The sequence below is a fragment of the Lathyrus oleraceus genome, chromosome 2 (genome assembly GCF_024323335.1).
Source record: "Lathyrus oleraceus cultivar Zhongwan6 chromosome 2, CAAS_Psat_ZW6_1.0, whole genome shotgun sequence".
Taxonomy (NCBI): domain Eukaryota; kingdom Viridiplantae; phylum Streptophyta; class Magnoliopsida; order Fabales; family Fabaceae; genus Lathyrus; species Lathyrus oleraceus.
The window spans coordinates 1,593,233-1,613,208 of NC_066580.1; the positions used below are offsets into that span (position 1 = coordinate 1,593,233).

General features: G+C 32.8%; 1 protein-coding gene and 1 pseudogene across 1 annotated transcript; one reads left to right on the forward strand and one right to left on the reverse strand.

Moving 5' to 3' along the window:
* The first annotated feature begins 579 nt into the window (after window positions 1-579).
* On the forward strand, window positions 580-3,376 carry LOC127120982 (uncharacterized; annotated as a pseudogene).
* Window positions 3,377-7,862: 4,486 nt separating this feature from the next.
* LOC127117463 (oxygen-dependent coproporphyrinogen-III oxidase, chloroplastic) lies at window positions 7,863-13,004 on the reverse strand. The gene is made up of 8 exons (XM_051047485.1): window positions 12,256-13,004; window positions 11,339-11,414; window positions 10,938-11,032; window positions 10,243-10,326; window positions 8,660-8,747; window positions 8,434-8,558; window positions 8,239-8,337; window positions 7,863-8,119 (listed from the first exon to the last, which is right to left on the reverse strand). The coding sequence occupies exons 1-8, from the start codon at window positions 12,805-12,807 to the stop codon at window positions 8,051-8,053; spliced, it is 1,188 nt and encodes a 395-aa protein (XP_050903442.1). The 5' UTR covers window positions 12,808-13,004; the 3' UTR covers window positions 7,863-8,050.
* Between the last annotated feature and the right edge of the window lie 6,972 nt (window positions 13,005-19,976).

Here is a 19,976-nt window from a genome sequence, read left to right on the forward strand (position 1 = left end):
TTTCCATATTGCAAGAAAGGGATTCATGACTCATCCCCAGTTTTCAGTGAATAAATTACAATATAGTTACCTTTTATTTTTATATTCTTTTTATATGCTTGGTTCTATTAGTTAACAAAATGTTAAATGTGTGTATATTATAATATGATTTCAACCTTTTTATTAAAAGGCTTATAAAATTTTCTTTATAAAATGTTGTCACAAACTCACAATTTGTTTCTTAGATGTGTTGGTGAAATACAGACTATGTTTGCATATCAATTTTGCACGATTATTTGTAATTGGTTTATGTATTGTCATCTTATCTATTTTTGAGCCTGTTCTTTTGATATGCTCTATTCATCTGCAAACTTTATTCGGTGAACATATCCTAAATTTGAGTTATATTGATCCTTAGGTTGCTTTATAAATTATAATTAGTTGGACTGTTTTTTATAAACAAAGCTCTTTATCTATTTTAAACAAAGATTAGTTGGACTATTCTAGATTTAGTTTTCTTTATAATTTTATTAGATTTAAGTGTAATTGATTATTTAAAAAATATGTTTGATTATTTGTGTACTTTTTAGAAGCTATATAATGGTTAAACATAAGGCAATTGAAGCATTTCTAAAAGGAAATCTTTCGATAAAGATGGAAAATTGTATAGTTTCAACATCGATATTTGAGGAATAAGCTTCCGGTGAACAAACAATTTAAGTTCTACAAGATGAACAATCTCGCAAGATTTTAAAAAGTCACCATAGATGAATTTGATATCAATTGCTTAGAACGTGATTCCGAAAAACGTGTCCAAATTTGAGAATATCTAATAAATCAAAGAGATGAAGTTCGAAAAGCTTATCTTTATTGGGGTCCGTATCAATGGCAAGTTGAAAAGTATCCCCTTAATAGAGATAAAAATCCAAGACGATTTCAAGCATCTTGGTTTAAAATGTTCCCTCCATAGCTAGAAACTTCTCCAACTAATGATGCTGCTTATTATTTACTTTGTTACTTGTTCAGTAAAAAACTTAGTGGACATACCGTAGCTGGTGTGTCTACTAGAAAAGGATTTAAAACATGGAGAAAGGTCAATGCCGGAAAGAAATGTGTTTTTCTTATTCATATTGGAGGGAGTCCTTGTTCACCTCACAATAATGCTTTGAAATCTTCTCAATACTTGTTCAATCAATCAATTCACATCAGAAATGTTCTTAATGTGCAGTGTGCTGATCAAGTCATCCAAAATAAATTTCATCTCAAGAGCTCTATTGATTTCATTCGTTAGCTCGCATTTCAAGCTTGTTCTTTTAGAAGCCATGACGAATCACTTGGATCAAAAAATAGAGGTAACTTTATTGAAATGGTAAAACTCTTAGCGTCATACAATATGACGAACTTGCAAAAGTAGTACTAGAGAATGCTTCATATAATTCAAAGTATACCTCTCATTCAATTCAAAAAGAAATTTTGCATATCATGTCTAGTAAAGTGAAAAGGTATATTCGAGAAGAGATTGAGAATTCTAAATTTTGCATAATTGTTGGTGAATTGCGTGATGAATCTTTGAGGAAACAAATGACTATTATCTTGAGGTTTGTGGATAAAAATGGGTGTACTCAAGAATGACTTTTGAGTTTGTGCATGTTAACGACACTATGAAATGCAATTTGTGATGTTCTTTCTCGACATGGTCTAAATGTTTCAGATATTCGTGGACAGACGTATGATGGTGCTAGTAATATGAGAGGTGGATGGAAATAGGGGTGGTAAAACGGGCCGCCCGCCCTACCATAAGGCCGCCAAAAAAAGGGGGCGGGGCGGGCAAGCCCGCCAAATGAAATCAAGCTTAAAAATCTAGTCCGCCCCGCCAAGGTGGCAGGTTGGCGGGCTTTCCCGCCTATTTATTTAATAGATTAATACACTTATTTTTTCATTTTAATTATATTTTTCACTTATTTTTTAGAATAATTTTTTATAAAGTATCTTCTTAACAAATTTTACTTTAAAAAATATTGCATATATTCACAAATAAATGTATAAAATAGAATCGTCAACAAGTATTGCAAAACTATAGCTCAATTGTTAACCTTCAACCAACCAAAATAAATATTTTGAGTGCTCATAACTAGGTTGGCGGGACATCCCGCCCATTTTTTTTTTGCGGACTTAAGGCTGAACTGGCTGAGCGGGTAGGAGGACACAAAATCCCAATCCTCCATTTTTTGACGGGTGCGCAGGCTGGCCCATCGGACCACAACCCGTTTTACCACCCCTAAGTGGAATGAATTACAAGCATTATTTATCAAGGATTGTCCTTATGCTTATTACATACATTGTTTTGGCACATAGATTACAACTTGATTTAGTTGCTGCATCAAGAGAAGTTTTTATTGTTCATGATTTCTTTTCACACTTGACTTATATTGTCAATGTTGTATGTTCCTCTAGTAAGCGTCAAGATGAGTTTCAAAATTTCATTTTTGAAGAGATTTCACATTTGCTAGAGATTGATGAGCTTGATAGTGGTAAAAGACAAAAATCAGATTGGTACTTTGAAACGAGGCAGAGACACACGTTGGAGCTCACATGTTTCTTCTGTTTGTAGTATGATAGATTTGCACAATCCAACTTGTGTGGTTCTTGTAGATATTAAAAAAAAATGGAAGAAGTTATGCTACACGTGGGGATGCTAATGTTGCTTATAGGTTTATGAAATCATTTGAGTTCACATTAATTTTGCAAATGATGAGAGAACTTATGAGAATTACATATTGTTTATGTCAAGCTTTACAACAAAAATCTCAAAATATACTTAATGCTATGCAGTTAGTCACGACTACAAAGACATTAGTTCAAAAGTTGAGAGAAGATGGATGAGATGGTTTATGAAAGATGTAATATTATTTTGTGAAAAAATGATAATGATTCTCCTTATTGTAATGCAGATTATATAGAGCGTGAATGTCGTGGGCGTCATCAAATGGATCACATCATTGTGGATGAACATTTAAGAGTGGATCTCTTTTGTGTTACAATCGGTCAACAAGTGTAAGAATTGAATCATAGGTTTTTTGAGCAAACAATGGAGCTTTTAAGTCTAAGCAATAGTTTGATTCATAAGGATATTTACAAAGTATCTGATATAAATAATATATGTGCTCTTGTAGATAAATTATATCCTACAGATTTTAGTGAGCATGAGAAAATTAGTATGAGATATCAACTTCAATACTTTCATCTTCATGTTGTTGGTCATCTAGATTTAAATAACTTGTCAACTATGTATGAATTGTGTGAAGCTCTAAAAAAGACAGGGAAGACAAATACATATTATTTGATCGACCGACTTATCCGTCTTATCTTAATCCGTATTATATTTTTATTTTGTTGAAGTTATTTTGAATATTTGAAAAAATTATATCTAAATTTTATAATTTTTAGTCAATTTCAATTGTAATATTTTAATTAATATTTAATGCCCCATAATATTAAAATCGTATCCAAAATTTAAAGGCATTGAAGTATTTTTTTTAATGTAAATCTCAATAATCATGCAACAAACTCCCAGATATGCCACTACGATAAGCCATATTAAAATTGAAACATCCCTCTTGAGGAGTGTTGTGAAACTCTTGCAACATAGTAGAAATTAATATGGATTTACTAGATAAATCTAACCTTGGAATGAGAAGCCATGCAAATCTTGCATAATAGCCACCAACTTTTCAACCATGCAATCCCCAACACTACATTTAACTCCCCCAAATCAAAAATGTTGAATCTTTTGCAAACCATCCTTCATAGTGATTTTCATCACCGACGCAACTTTTACACTTGTGAATAAATTTTTTGAAAGTGAAATTGTGAGTATCACAAGAATGATCACCACAACTCCTTGTATCGTAGTACCATTAAATATTATTGTGTCCATAAGATTTTATAGCGGATTTTTCTAATACTTAAAAAAATAATAGTTTCATACTAGATTTTTGAAATATAAAATATAGGTGGTCATATCCCATTTTTCCTCCTTGATCATTTCATCCATTTATCATATGCATAGCTCTTTTTTGGTTAACCTATTTCTTTCTTATCATATCATTAACATTTATTTTTTAGAATTTTTTAGAAGTCATGTGACACTTTAAAGAAAAGTCAACAAAAATCTACTATACTATTATTCGTTCTTTATCATATGTTGAACCAATTTGCATTTGCTTTCATATTTGAGTCTCATTCATAAACAAACACCACAGTTAAATTTAATTTGTTTTTCCATCATACTATAAACCAATTTTTATTCAAATCATAAACTATGCATACCTTTACTTTTAATAAAGTCTATACAAAATCAAGTTTATTTCATTTTCATATCATCATACAATATCATCATCTTAATATCATGTTATAATTCATGTTTTCATTTTCATTATCATTGTCTCATCATCAAGTCATCATGCCATGCTCCATTACCATGTTCATTGGACCTACAAAACCATGTTTCATCATAAGAATATAATGGGCCCGTTTGTTTTGCCTTTTTTTAAAAATAATTTTTATAGTGTTAAATATTTTAGTGTAAAAAAAATTTACAAAGAAATTTTTCATAAAAACTTCAATTTTTTGAAATGTTATTTTAGATATTTCATCATTTTATCGATTTTTTTTGGATATTTCATCATTTTATCGAAACTTTTTTGGATATTTCATCATTTTAGCTATTCTTAAAATGTTATTTTAGATATTTCATCATTTTATCGAAACTTTTTTGGATATCAAAATTTTAAAAAATCACTTAATTTTGAAGCTATTTCAAATAGTTTTTCACGAAAATCATTTTTAAGATACAATTTTTTGAAAAAATTGTGATTTTGACTATATTTTGATCTTAAATAATATATATTTATGTTATAGAATGAACAATTCAATCTTTTAATTTATAAAAAATAAATTTAGAAAAACTTGTAATATTTTGAAAAAGATTTTTGTAGAATCCATTTTCAAAAATACAAAGAAAAAATCCATTTTGGTGACAAATTCATAAGCATGAACATAAGCATGCTAACATGATAATCAAGCATTGTGGTGACAAAATTTTGCATCAAATCATCACTAATTAATGTGATGACATGCATACATGCATCAAAGTTCAACTTGGAACCACATGGTTTTCATAAACCAAAACCACTTCCAAAACTACTTCAAACAAACACAAAACCATAATCGACTTGCAATCCCATTTCAACAGAAAATTAACTTCGACAAACACACTTAGATGCAATCCTGATCCTTGATTAAACACTTTTTCACATGGATCATTAATTGGTGCAATACTAATCATTCTTCATTTTCATTTATCACATTTTAACCCCCTCCAAAACTCACTCACATTTGAATTCATTCACATTCATCTTAGTCCATAAAAACAATACCATATCACCAACCAAAGGGAAAAAATAAAGATTAAAGGTGTAGTTCGATTTTGAACTTGATTTTTGAAGTTTCTCGGATCTTGAAATTAAGTTTGGATTTTAGAAGAGGAAGTTGCAAGGAGTTCGAATCTACAAAAACTTATGAACATAAAGCTTGTTTGGACCTTCGTCGGAGCTTGATCGAGAGTCATTGCGTCCACCATTGTCGCCGGAGTGAGCTTAAGCATTTTCATTCAAGTAAGTCTTAATCGATGTAATTTGAGCGATTTCTTTGCATGGTTGAGTTTTGCACCTATTTTAATCACGATTCGTCATTAAACTTCATGTTTTTGTGTTAATGTAAGACTTTATAATTTTTGACTCATAAACAATAGAGATGTCAACGGGGCAGGGAATGTACGGAGGATGTTTCCCCACTCCCCGCCCTGCCCCCCAATATTTTCCTCATCCACATCCCTGTTCTCCGTCACGGGGGAATATTATTCTCCATCCCCATCCCCACGAGGAACCGGAGATCCACGGAGATCGAGTCTTGAAAAAATTTATATATTTTTCGATCAAAACTATGACACTAGTAATTCGTTATTTTTTCTTTTTTAAAAAAAAAGATATATTTTGCATATTTCTTTTTAAAAAAAACATATCTTGTATCAATAACAAAAAAAATGCAAAGACACTTGCAATTACGAAAACATAACTACTAATTTACTAATTGAATGAAAAACAAGTTACTAATAAAGTGTAGTGAAGTCGAAGAGTAATTACCATAAACACAATGAACAAAGGATAGTGGTTGTTGTGATGATGATGAGAACGAAGGAGGGGAGGAATGAAAGACGCAGAGAGAATTGAGAAAAGAAGAATAGGAGACGGTGTGTACATTGTATCCAATGGATGCATTTTTATAGGATTTGGTACTTGGAAAATTGAAAAATCCATTATACAATAAAACAAAAAAATAAAATGATTCATTGATAACTCTTCATTTTCTAATAAATTAATTATTATTTTAATAAAAAAAATATGCAAAATTACATAATTATATATTATATATAAAATTTATATAATATGGTCGGGGTAGGGGAATCCATATGACGGATGGTACTTTCCCAATCCCCACTCCAAAGTGTCATCGGGATTTTTTTTTCCTCCATCCCTATTCCAACAGGAGAAAAAATCCTCAACTTCGGAGCTCCACATAGATAATCCCCACAGGGATCCCCATTAACAGGTGCAAATTGACATTCATATGAACACATAAACTCAAAAATGGTAAAATCATGAATCTAAATCTTTCTGCGCAAACTTATACACCTTTGAGCCGGTTTTGCGCGTTGATTTTGAATATACAATTAGTTTTGCGATTGAATGTATGTTTTAGCCGAATGAAGTCATTCTTTGCTCGTTTTTAAGTCACTTTTTATTTTATTTTAATATGATATGCGGCCTGTTTCTCAATTCTAATGGCATATTTGAATTTGTTGCGAAATTCAAACTCCAACGATATATTAGTTTGTCAAATTTGATCGCGTTTTGGTGACATCAGAATTTTGTATATTGATCATTATAAAAAATAAAAATAAAAGAATGTGGGACCTATGCGGTCCCACCACCTTTTTCCTTTATTTGTATAGGTATTTGGATTTAAGTTTGCAACTGGTTTAGTACGTTGCCAGTTTATTACACTTTGATCAGTTCATGGGATTGAAAAGCAGTGCGTAGCCGTGGTCTGATTTGCTTGTATCGGGAGCATTTGAAAGGCAATAAATAGAGAGCTGTTTCATAATAACGAAGTGTGTTTTATAGATTTTCTCAATAGTGTCTGAATCCAAGGTAATAGTCTGATCTCAATCGTGTCTGAATCCAAGGTAATAGTCTGAATTATAGCTTATCTCAATAGTGTCTAAATCCAAAGGCATGTCTTTTGGTATGTATGGAGGTTACATGCAGAATCTATATTTGGTGCACTTCTGCTTGGTGTGTAATAGGCATCTTGGTTAGCTTGATGAGAACTGTCATGAACATGAAGCAGGTCAGAAGGGATTATTCTTTGCCGCTTGGTTCCTTGAGGTGGTGAAATTTTGCTTGATTTGGGAGAAACTTGGCTTGCATATATTACCAATGGAGTAAGATGTGTGGTAGTTAATTTTCATGCCACATTCTCAATCTTAATTAGTATGAACTGTTTGTGTAGCAGTGGTGGAAGGTTTGATCAATTGTAGTGTATTGATATCAGCACATCTTGTTTAATGCAATTTGGCTTTTTTTTAAGATAAAAAACTTAGTTTGATTAACCTACTCTTAATTACTTTAAGTTTTGAGTCGATCAAATACTTATTTTGATTAACTTACTCTTAATTACTTTTTCTTTGTATCTATAATAATAACTCAAGAATAAGGTGCCTTTGCTTTTTGCAAAATAGGTAGGTTTTTGAGAAACAATAGTACAGTGAATACATTACATTGCAGTCTAAACAATTGTCATTTGCATAATTTAACAACATGGGTGAACAGTGTAAAACACGTGATTTACAACTCAACGCTAAAAAAGGAAGTACATGATATACACGGGAAAAAAAGAATACAAGCTATCTTATCTTATTGTTATTGAAAAAGCTACCAAAACTGATAAGTTAGATCCATTCCTTTGGGTTGATGCACGCATCTAAGAGTTTCCATTCTTCACTTCCTACTTCTGGTTTCTGCAAAGCAAAATGATATCAGCATTTCAGTACAAGATTTATAAATGGAATATAAGATGCTTCTAATATTCAACTTGTTTACACTTTAGTAGAATATAAAGAAGATTATAAAATCATACATGATCATATTCCCACCGAGAAGTCAGTGGGAGAGAAACAAGAATACTCTCTATTCTCCCTCCAGTTTTCAGTCCAAATGTTGTACCTCTGTCATATACCTGTAGCCAAAAAACAGTAGCAACATAAACTTAAACATGATCTCAAAAAGTGTAGAGCAAAACATTTTGGTCTATAAGATAGCCTAAAAAGTGTACCAAATTGAATTCAACATATCGTCCTCTTCTCAATTGTTGCCATGCTTTCTGACGTTCTGTGAAGGGCAAATCCTTTCTTTTCTCTATGATAGGTATGTATGCGGGAATAACAGAGTTTGCACATTCTGCAAGTAACCATAGTTTAGGCAAGCACATAAATGAAAGAAGATAAATGTCTTTCAGCCGAAAAGCGGAGAACCAACAATTTATATGTATGCGCAATTACCGGTAGCGAAGGAAAGGAGCATCTCCTGATCATAATCATTCAGATCATCGAAAAATATTCCTCCCAGCCCTCTCCTTTCATCTCGATGCTGAATTTAGAATGAACAGAAAAATAAGGAAATACAACCAGAAACAGCATATACCATGACTGAATCCAATTAGCAAAAAAATATGTAGTTACGCTTACGCCACTTTAGCCCCTATACTGACTCAGCTGGTACACTATGTTTACAGAAATTGACAAACTAGAGAATAAAAACAGTACAGATAACCAGATATAGTTATGTCAAATTTGTCGCTTGTAAGCCCAATATTACCACCATGGTTTTACCTCATGTGATTTCTGTTAGAAATCCGCACCAGAAAATAGGATTTACTATTGAAGGGAAAAGAGCAAAACTCTTACAAGAAAAGAACAAACTACCGTAGCCAAGGCTTTGTTGTGATCACATATCGTGATATAGTAACTAAGGCAATAACTGCTGGAGCTAATTGACAAAATGCACATGAGGATGGACAGATGGCATATGATCTTCACAATCAGGAGCCAGGGCCTGTAATTGAGAGAGGAAGCCTAACACAAAATTCCTTCAAGTCATGATAAATAGGAGAAGGAATTCGCAGTGATTGGTGTAAGAATTATGAAGTATCTCTGTACTTCTCATCTGGAAATTCCTTCTGCACTTTCTTTTCCTTGCTATTTCTCTTCAGTTCTAGAGCTAAGAAGTGGATTATTCTATACAAATTTCCCTAACATCATCTCATTAAAATCATTATTGTACGTTGCCATTGTTATTCTTAATGAACATTAAAGAGTTCTTCCATCATTATCACTGTTATATTATCTAAGTATGAGCATTACAGGATCCTTCAGAGAGAAATACTCCCTCTGCCAAACAGTCAAAGAGTTAACAAGCTATTACATGAATGAATGGATGAAATAGTACTACTATCCTTCCAATTATTTATACACTCAATTCTAACAGATTCCCCTATAAAAGTGGCACCTCTCATGCCACATCCATAACTTCCAGGTTCCGTCATCCTTCTAGAGTATACCTTCCACGGTTTGGGTTAGGGCCAGTGTCCAAAACCTGGTCCTCTTCATGGCCCAAATCATTATTGGACCCCAGGGTCCTATCACTTTCTTTTGCAGGATTTATGAGTCTAGAAATCAAGTGAACCTTGCGGTTACAATGCATGCAAAAAAATCAACCTATCTAAGACACCACCTATCTATTCGTATTATAATCTGTATATACTACATGCGATGATATCTCCATCCAGCTCTTGATGCCCCAGCATCACAAACACTCTTCCATTTCCTATAAAACACTCTAACCTACAGTCATCATTGCTACAAACTACACAGACTGGTTTAATGTTTACTATAGCCTACAGACTGGTTTAATGTTTACTATAGCCTTCAACTCATCATGTAAAAATTTTATCAAAGCTAATGATAACAGATAGACAAGAAAAATTCAAATTTACTCTTTCACTAAAGGTTGATGAACTGAACACTGAATGCTCATCACCGTACGACAAAAACACTTCATTATGTGAAAAGGGATAAGACTGTACCTTGATATAGAAGTAATCGTCACACCATTTCTTGAATCGGGGGTAAAATGTAGGATCAAATTTGTCACAAGTCTGTTTTTGAATCTGCAACAAAAGCATGATGTAAACTCAGTCAAGCACTTGTTCTTGAATGCCTTAAATAAATACAAAACCAGATGATCACGACAATGTTTCTAAAAAATAAAGTTTAAACAGAAAATCATGCGGAAGAATTTCTCAAGCATCCTATATTCTCTCTTTTATTAAACCAATTTGGACAAGAGATTCTTATTTGGAAGGGGTGGGGTGTAGAAGGTAATCACCAACACCAAGTTATCATTTCAGAAGAAATTTAGGAAAACATGGAATGAATATTTTGTTCCCATTTCATGGTTCAGTTCAAATGTAACATAGAAACAAATGTTTGAAATTAGATAGCAGATTTCTCACGCATTTGAAGGTACATTTTATAGAAACACACAGAACCATATCCCTATGCTTAATATTTCAGCGCCACCCATTTCAAAGGAACCAAACTACACATATTAAATTCAAGAAAACCTGTCTAAAACTGCAAACCCATATTAAAAGTAATCACCTGAGACGTCAAAGTAAGGTGATATTTTAAAACAAAGGAAACTATTTTAAAAAAACAGTTTACCAAGGAATTTGACTCTTAACCACAAAATTTGATAAACCAAGTGTTAAGAACATACTGAGTGGAAGTGCTTGACATCCTCTTCAAAAATATAAGCAGGGGTTAAGTCGGTTCCTCCACCGAACCACCATTGTCTAGGTGCTCCAGGAGCGTCTGCAGAATGAAATAGCATGACAATCAATAGAAGCAAACTCAAGAGTCCTGTTATCCAACGTTGCTACAAGTTTCACACTTTCATGCTAGTATAATATATGTATTAGACAATACTGTTAGAGGACACTAGGGGTAATTGGCAGTGTTATTTCTGGCACGTGACAGGTGCACATTGTACTTGTATATAATAATATAGTATAGTGAGAATTCAGAATAATTTTTTCCAAAATGATTATAATGAGAAATAGCTCAGAAAATGAACAAAGTAGTGTTTGAATAAAAGAAAGAAAAAATAAATTGCATTACCTTTAGGGGCATCAGTTTCAAAATAGCGATAATTGAAATGCAAGGTTGGGGCAAATGGGTTCTTTGGATGTAAAACCTGAACACATAGAAAGAAAGACAGTGAGAGAAAAATACAATTGAGTTATTCAATGCTTGGTTTCAGTTTTGAGAGAAACAAACATGATTCTAAAAGTATACAATTGATTTTGACATTTCATGTTTTTACCTCCAAAAAATTTTATTCTATGCTTGAAGTTGAAATTCCATGTTTTTGCCTCTAGAATTGAGATTGTCTAAAGTTATTGTTGAACTCACTTTACATATACAAACATAAATCATGTTATACCCAACTCAGTCAATGTTTGGTTCCACATATGAACCTCCTAGAATCGTGTTTCGGTAAGTCAAACTTGATTTAACCATGAATTGTCATGTTCAATTTCCAGATTCAGAATAGATTCAAGTCTCAAAATCAATTCTACCTAAAAGTTAATATTTCTATCTTCTGCCGTAGGATATAATCAATTCTCAAGTATATTGTAACATGTATACACATAGAAAAATAATTCTGATCTAAACTATCCAAACATGAATTTATAAAAAATCATTCTTTTCATAAATGCATGCAAACATAAATCACTTCAAATTTAAATTCAAGTCTCAGTACATCTAAAATCAATTCAATAAATATCAATTTTCCAGAGCTGCATAACCAAACAAACACTTAATTTTAACTTAAATCACCCCAGGACGACCGCATTTAAGGTTGCAATACTTGTACCTACTGAAATCGTAACAGACGGTTTTCTAAAACCTTTATATCTATCATCAATCAAATTTTGAAAAACTCCACAGAATTCCACATATATGTTTCTAACATTTTCTTCAACAAATCTATGCAATCTCGCATTGAATCATGGAAAATGCAGAAAACTTACAGAGCTGATTCCGGCAGCGAAAAAGGGAATAGGACCAGGCTTCTGATCCGCACTAGCACCACCTTTAGCAGCACGATAAGCATCGGGAGGCATTTGACCATAAACAACAGAAACATTAACACCAGCTTTCTCCCAAACATCACCATCTTGAAGAACCCTACTAATACCACCACCGCCACCCGGTCTAGACCAAACATCTTCTCTAAACTTTCCACCACCATCAGCAGCTTCAATCGCATTACAAACACTATCCTGCGCTTCTCTAATCATCTTCTCAAACCTAACCCTAACCGACGACACACCTCCGTCGCCATCGCCGCCTCGGAGAAACGTTTCCGGTCGTTCAGCTTCTGGAGTTTCCTTCTCTATTGAAACGGTTGCTTTTACTAGAACTCTTCGATGAGAGCGAGTGGATTTTGTTTGGAGTAGTGGATTAGGGTTTTGTTTGGTGAAGAGTTTTGTTGTTGGAAAATTTGGAGATGATTTTGAAGAGGTGAAGGTGAAGGGGATAACGGCGTATGACGGAGCTGTGACGGAACTTGTAGACGGCATTGTAACAGAATTCTGTTACGGTTAGATTTGAAGAAAAAAAAAAGGTGATTGTGATTGGCGAGAGTTAGTTACAGATAAGAAGAAGAAGAGAGAAATGAAGCGAAGAAGGAAGAGGGCTTTCAAATTGAGTAACGAGATATCGATAAGGTGTTTTTTATTTATTTAAATGTTATAACAGATTATATTTTTTCAATTAAAATTTGATTGGGAGAAACTTAAAAGTTTATGATTTTATAGAAATTAATTACTAAAATTATAATCAATCATTTGAATACTACCCGTAGTAAATTGCACACTGTTTGTGGTATCTACCAGCGGCAGCCAAAAGTCAAGTGGTGTTTCAGTGTAACGCCCACAGAAAGAAGAAAGTGCAAAGAAGGCAATAAATTCAAATTCAAACCACCTTTTACATTGGTTTTTGGCTGCTAAGTATTTTTTTAAATTTGTCCTAGAGGTAAATTAGAATTTATTACCGTGTTTAATGTAGCACACGCCAGAAGAAAAATGACATAATATTTTTACACGCCACTAAGTCTAGATAATCTCCAGAGTTTTCCGATCACATTTTTTTTACTTTTAAGTTATTTTTCAGATTAAATTAAAGAGACATCATTATTATAACAAATATTAATTCAGAGATATATTTTTGTATGTGGAAAAAGTATATTCGAAGAAATATCTTTGTAAATGTTATTTATTTCAAAATTTATGGATGGTTTGGAGATGCAATTTTTGGATGATAATGATTCATATCCCGCGTCAGATCTTCCATCTTCCTCCTTCTTCATTTTAAAAAAAAGTTCTCAAAACAACATTTGAGCTCTGTAACATTGAGCATTCTCATTCATTCATACAAACATCATTCATTGGAGCTCTGCAACACTTAAACTTCTCACCTCTTTTCCAGCATCTCAAACATTCAAGCTATTTCTCATCATTTTGATTAGGTCGGTATTTCAAAATTTAATCTCTTTTTATTTTTTTAATTTGTAGATGGTTGTTTAGGCTATATTAGATGTATTAGGTGCGATAAACAATAGTGTAAACAAATTTGGTAGGCGAGATGAACATGCATTGAGGATTTTTGGGACTGGTATGGCAGAAAAGAGGTTTCTGCCGTGGGAAGAAGAGAAAGAAAAAAGAGGAAACACTTGATGGAAAAGGAAGAAATATCATCATCATCATCATTATCATCTCCATCTTTTAAAAAACTCAATTCAAGACTCTACTAAGGTGGGTTCTTAGTTAGCATAGCCTTGGGAGGAGATTTTTCATGAAATTGGATTCAAGGTTTTGGTAAATTCTTATTTGTTTGTGAAGTTGATGATTAAAACATGATTATTGTTATGTCTTGCGCTCTTATTACTAAATAATAAAGTTATGTGGTGTTTATTCTTGTATGGTTGTTATGTTGTTCTTATATTGATGTTATGTTCATGTTGTGTGATCATGTGATGAAACTATGTTAATGTTATTATTTCTTGATGTTGTGATATGTTGATTACATGAGTTGTGTTATTATGGTTAGAGATTCATGAGGTTAAGAAGTGATGAAAACATAGTTGTCTATATATCCTTGTATGTTGTTGAACATGGTTTCAAATGCTTGGGTATGTTAGACTATGATTAAACATGGTTAGAATGGTTAAAGATAGAAGAAGTTGTGTTTAGAAGTGAGATTTTTGGAATAATTGTCGAGTACAATTGATCTCCTTGAAGAAACAATCGATTGTCATCATTAATGTATGAAGAAATAAGGAAATTTCAGGTGACAGTCGTGTGTCACCCTGCTATAATCGATCGTCATGTTGCTTCGAGTGAAAAATCATGGATAGAATGTTCAGAATAATCGAATGTTCCCCATGACAAACGGTTGTTTCCCTTGTTCTTTGCCAAATATAACTTGTTTGAGGATTCTAAGCTATCATGGATGCCCTATAACTTATACTATGATATGTATGCATTGAATGAACAATAATTGGTCAAACTCTATGATAATGAATGAGATTAAACATAAGATCATAGTTACATGAAGATGATTAGTAAAGATGAACTTAGGTTATGATGAATAATTTAGGTTGTAATTCTCAATTGTGAAAGGTACCTCGGTGTGTACCCATGAGCGAATTATCACTTAAGATGAATCATTCCATCTATGAGAGTGTCTTAATGGCATGGATGGTGAACGATAGTCTAGTTGCACATTAATGGGCTTTATATGGAAAGAAATTATGATAATGTGATTGATGAGAATAATCACGTGGTGATTAATGAGTATAATCACATAGTGATTGATTAGAATAACCGTGCATTCGGGAATAACCCTTATTCATGCTTGTCCGAGTCCAATTCTTATGTAAAGTAGTGATCAGGATAGACAAACCATTTATTTGTAACCTCATATTGGTTTAGAGTCCCATAGAGAAGTGACCCTTACAGTGGGTTAGAGTCCCATAGAGGAGTGAACCTCACAGTGGGTTAGAGTCCAATGGAGGAGAAAACTTCATAGTGGGAAGGATAAATCATTAAGATGGATATTATGACCTATATCTTGACCTATGTAAGAGTGCTTATCGGGGAAATTATTTTGATTAAGGGGTAACGTGACCCATGTCCTGACCCATGTGAAGCTAGCGGAAATATTACCCGAACGCACCATATGTTAGAACATACAACAGAGTCGCCATCAAACTTTATTTATTCCTGAAGGAAAGGGAAAACATCGATAAAACCTGGGGGGGAGAGATAATTGGGTGAGGAAGTCGGTTATACAAGGGGAAGGTATTAACACCCTTCACATCTGTTGTATTCAACGAAAACTATTTTGATTGTTCTTGCTCAAATGAGTGTTATATCTAAAGCTTACTCGCGAGAGATAAAGGGAAAAAGGAATGAATAGATAAAGTGCTCGGAGAGGATTAAGACCCTCATGCCTACGTATCCTTATAACGCAATAAGGAATTCAGAGATTCCGTAGTTCATAGAACTAATGGTGGGAGGTGAAAAGAAGAGTGATAAAGGTATGGTCTGAACCAAAGGATAATGTTGTTTTACTCCAAAAAATGATGAAATCTGAACCCAAGAGTAAAACTGGTATGAACCAACAAATGGGGGGCCTAAGACATGGTATCACTATATTAGAATAACTGAAAAAGATAATTAAATGTATGACAATAAGCCAAACTATTCTTGGTTCGTAAGCAGACATAAGATGGAGCTCAAAGAAATAATGTATTTGGCTCAAAGATAACCGGTATATCACATGGAGTGAACGAACGCATCATGAAGATGAATGAAATGATAGAGAAAAGTATCCAAAGTCCAAGAAATGAAGAGTTTGGTAAAAGTGACAGAAGGGTGTAATTTGGAACAAAAGGTAAGGGTGTATTGGAATCCATAAGAGAAATGACATTTGCAACCACAAGTAAGGGGGCTAAGGCATGGTATCACTGTATGGTTTGGCCAAAAACAAGGAATTAAATGTTTGGAAATAAGTCAAACAACTCTTATCACAAAGGTGGATAAGTGTCCTAAAAAGGTATATATGGAATTCCAAAGAAAAGTGGTGTTTGGTTCCAAAGAAAGACAGTATGTCACCGAGATGAATGGTTTAATGATTGAAGGTAGATTATGAATCATGAAAGATGTGGGTAGTGCCCTAAGATGGAAAAAGGAATAATTAAGATTGTGTTTGCCAAGGATTCGCATCCTCGTGCCTACGTATTCTCATTGTGCAATGAGAAAGTCAAATCATTCGTAGTTCCCATAACCACGAAAACAAAGAGAAGGAGAGATTGAAGTGATGAAAAGTATAACCTACACCAAAAGAAAATGGTAGCATGGGAGCCCATAAAGGGAAATGAACTTTGAACCAAAGAGTAAACAAACAAACAAACAAACAAGTGAAGGGCTTAAGGCATGGTATAACTGTATTGGAATGACCCGAAACAAAGAGAATTAAGTGTCTGGCAATAAGCCAAACAACTCTTGGTTCACAAGGGGGACTCCAATTAGATCGTCCTAAAAGGATAAGTATGGAACCCAAGGGAAAATGATGTCTGGTACAAGGAATATTATATCACTGTAGGGAACGAACAATGGTATATTGAATCCATGAAGGAATAAACTCTAAACCAAAGAGTAAAGGTAGACCAATAAGTGAGGGGCCTAAGGCATGATATCACTGTATTAGAATGACCAACAACAAAGGAATTAAGTGTTTGGTAATAAGCCAAATAGCTCTTAATTCACAAGGTGGACTCCGATTAAATCTTCCTAAAATGATGTGAATGGAATCCAACGAAAAATATATTTGTTCTCAAACAAATGGTATTGATTGATGAAGAATTATGAAGAATATGATTAATAAATAAGGTAGAAAGAAATAAGGTAGCTTGCAGAGAATCTGAATCCTCGTGCCTACATATTCTCATTGTGCAATGAAAAAGTCAGAGCTTTCGTAGTTTAGCCCACTACGAACGGAACAAAGACAACAAGGGACTGATGCAAGAGAAATGATATATGATAATGGAAGATGAAGAAGACTTAGCAGCCATTTGATATGAACCACACTAAAGTCTGAGTAAAAGTGAATACGATGAACAAATAGGTCATTCGTCCCGTACCCAAAGATATTCAGAATGAGTTAATAGAATTTTCCACTCTCATTCACTCTTTACTACTTAAGGCTAGTTGCATGTGATTCTCATCATAACTTTCAAGTTGTTGAAGAAGAATTCTTGTTGCTCCTTGTGATGATGATGACTTTATCAATCATTTGATTCGAATTTCATGAAAGTCTATGAATAAAGGAGAATACCTTGAGCAACTAGGTCATTCGTCAAGTACCCAAGGATACCCTAGACAAGGATAGGAATTCTCCACTCTCATCATTCTTTGTTATTTAATGCTCATGGCATACAACTTGAATCATGATTGATAAGTTGCTGATGAAGACTTCTGGTTGTTGCACTGTTGCTTTATGAAGGGAGACTTGACAATCATTTGATTTGAATTGTGCTAAAGTATATGAATAAAGGTGAATATGATGAGCAACTGGGTCATTCGTCCCGTACCCAAAGATATTCATAATAGGTTAATAGAATTCTCCACTCTCATTCATTCTTTCTTTCTCAAGGCTCATGTCACACAATACAAATATTGATTGACAAACTCTTGAAGAAACACCTTTGATATGCTTTGTATAATCCATTGCTTGATTTGTCTGGGATGTCTTGGATGAAAGTCTGAACTTGAGGCCTTAAGATCCACAATATTACATAAATAGTCTTATCAAGTGATCAATTGACTTTTGATCACTTGAGTAGACTGTGGGATTATACACAATCAAAAGATTTAGTTAATCAAAATTTCTTTTGATCAATTTAATCAAAGGGATTGAATTTAATTGAAAATAATGTACAACCTAATCTAAAGGTCAATGATATATACAAATCCTAACTAAAGGATCATACAACACTAGGATCAAGTTAATCATCTATCTAATATCACATGAAAAACAAATTGATTAAAATGACTAATTAATCTAAATCAAAGTCCTAATCTAAGGGAACATGAATTATATCCCTAAACCCTAGGGTAATCAAAGTTATCAAGCAAATCAAATTCTAACATTAACTAATCTAAGAAAAACTATCAACATGACATATTATTTTCTAAAGAATTCAATTGAAAGCTAATGATTAATTTCTATGCTAAAGCTAATGTATTAATTCTAAACTAATGTATTAAACTAAAACTAAAGGATGGTTATATTTATAAGTAAACTAAAGTATAAGTAAACTAATGTATTTAAACTAAGACTAATGTATTAAAAGAAAAACTGATGTACTAAGAAAAAGGAACTAAAAACGTGAAGCTACGGCATGAATGAACAACCGACTCTATTCGAGTGGCAGTAGATTGTAGTATAGATGCTACAATTTTCACAACAACTTCATTTGAATGCATTCTCTTTTATTCTGCAAGTGCAAGTTCACTCTAAATGCATGTGTTGTACTAGTATACTAATGGAGTATTATATTTTAACACTTATGTGACACCCACATGCAAACCAATATTTTAATATTTAAAAAAAGAATGATTAAAGATTAAAAAAAAAGATAATAATAGAAAAAGTTATGTATCAGTAAACATTTTAACACAAGTAGAATAATAAAACAACAATGATAAGTAATAAAACACTAGTACTAGTAAGAAACAAAAGAGGAATGTACAAATGTGAATACGCAGGAGGAGAAAAAACAAATACTTGAACAAGTTTTCGATAACGGTCAACAGAATAGATTCTACGAATTAATATATCATTAGAGTCAGAATTTCACAAAAAAATCAAATATATATTACGAATTACGAAACAATCTACGAATTATACCGAAGAAGCTGCAAAAGTGGATAAAAAATTTGATTCAAGAATGTGTCGGTTTGACTAAAATATGCATCGGAATGAAAAAATAATTATATATTCATGATCAGCGTAAAAAATGATTCAAATTGTATATTCACATGTTATTAATAGTTATAAATTAAAATATCACTATTTTCAAGTTTATGTGTCTAATGAAAAAATGATTATCCAACAAGCAATTTCAAAACAGAGATTGTGGAAGAGATATAGGATTATCGACAAAGCAGAGATTGACTCCGATTAGTGTTGAAAATCGGAGCGCCGAATTTTTTTTGAAAAATTTCAAGAATGAGCTCCTTTAATCCAATTAACTTCCAAGGCATGATGATTATTTTTTATGATGAATGAATGTAGAAGATAATGTAGAATATATAATATTGATAAACAATTTTGAATTGATGAACTTTGGATGATGATCGTTGATGATAATATAGAAATTATTGATGGATGATTTTTTATGATAATGCTTAAATTGTTGATTGATGATTTGTTGAAGTTGGATTGTGGCTAAGTTCCACCATTTTAGAACTTCAATGTGAAGTTCTAAATGGTGATGAAGATGAAATTTAGTGAGGGTGAGTGAAAAGATGAATATTGAGAGAAAAATTGAGAAGAAAAAGTGGTGCAAAATAATTATTAATTGTGAATTTTCCAAGTTAAGTTAGTGACGTTAGCTAAGGCCAAAATTACGAGAAAATAAAATGTTTGTATAAAATTGGTAGGTGAAATGATCACCCTTAAA

Excerpts from the sequence above, each read along its gene's own strand:
- LOC127117463 (XM_051047485.1), bottom strand. The coding sequence starts at position 12,807 with ATGCCGTCTACAAGTTCCGTCACAGCTCCGTCATACGCCGTTATCCCC. Across the intron at positions 8,748-10,242 it reads ACGATTACTTCTATATCAAG|CATCGAGATGAAAGGAGAGG; the intron begins GTACAGTCTTAT and ends TTCTAAATTCAG. Across the intron at positions 8,338-8,433 it reads GATATGTTGAATTCAATTTG|GTATATGACAGAGGTACAAC; the intron begins GTACACTTTTTA and ends TTTTGGCTACAG.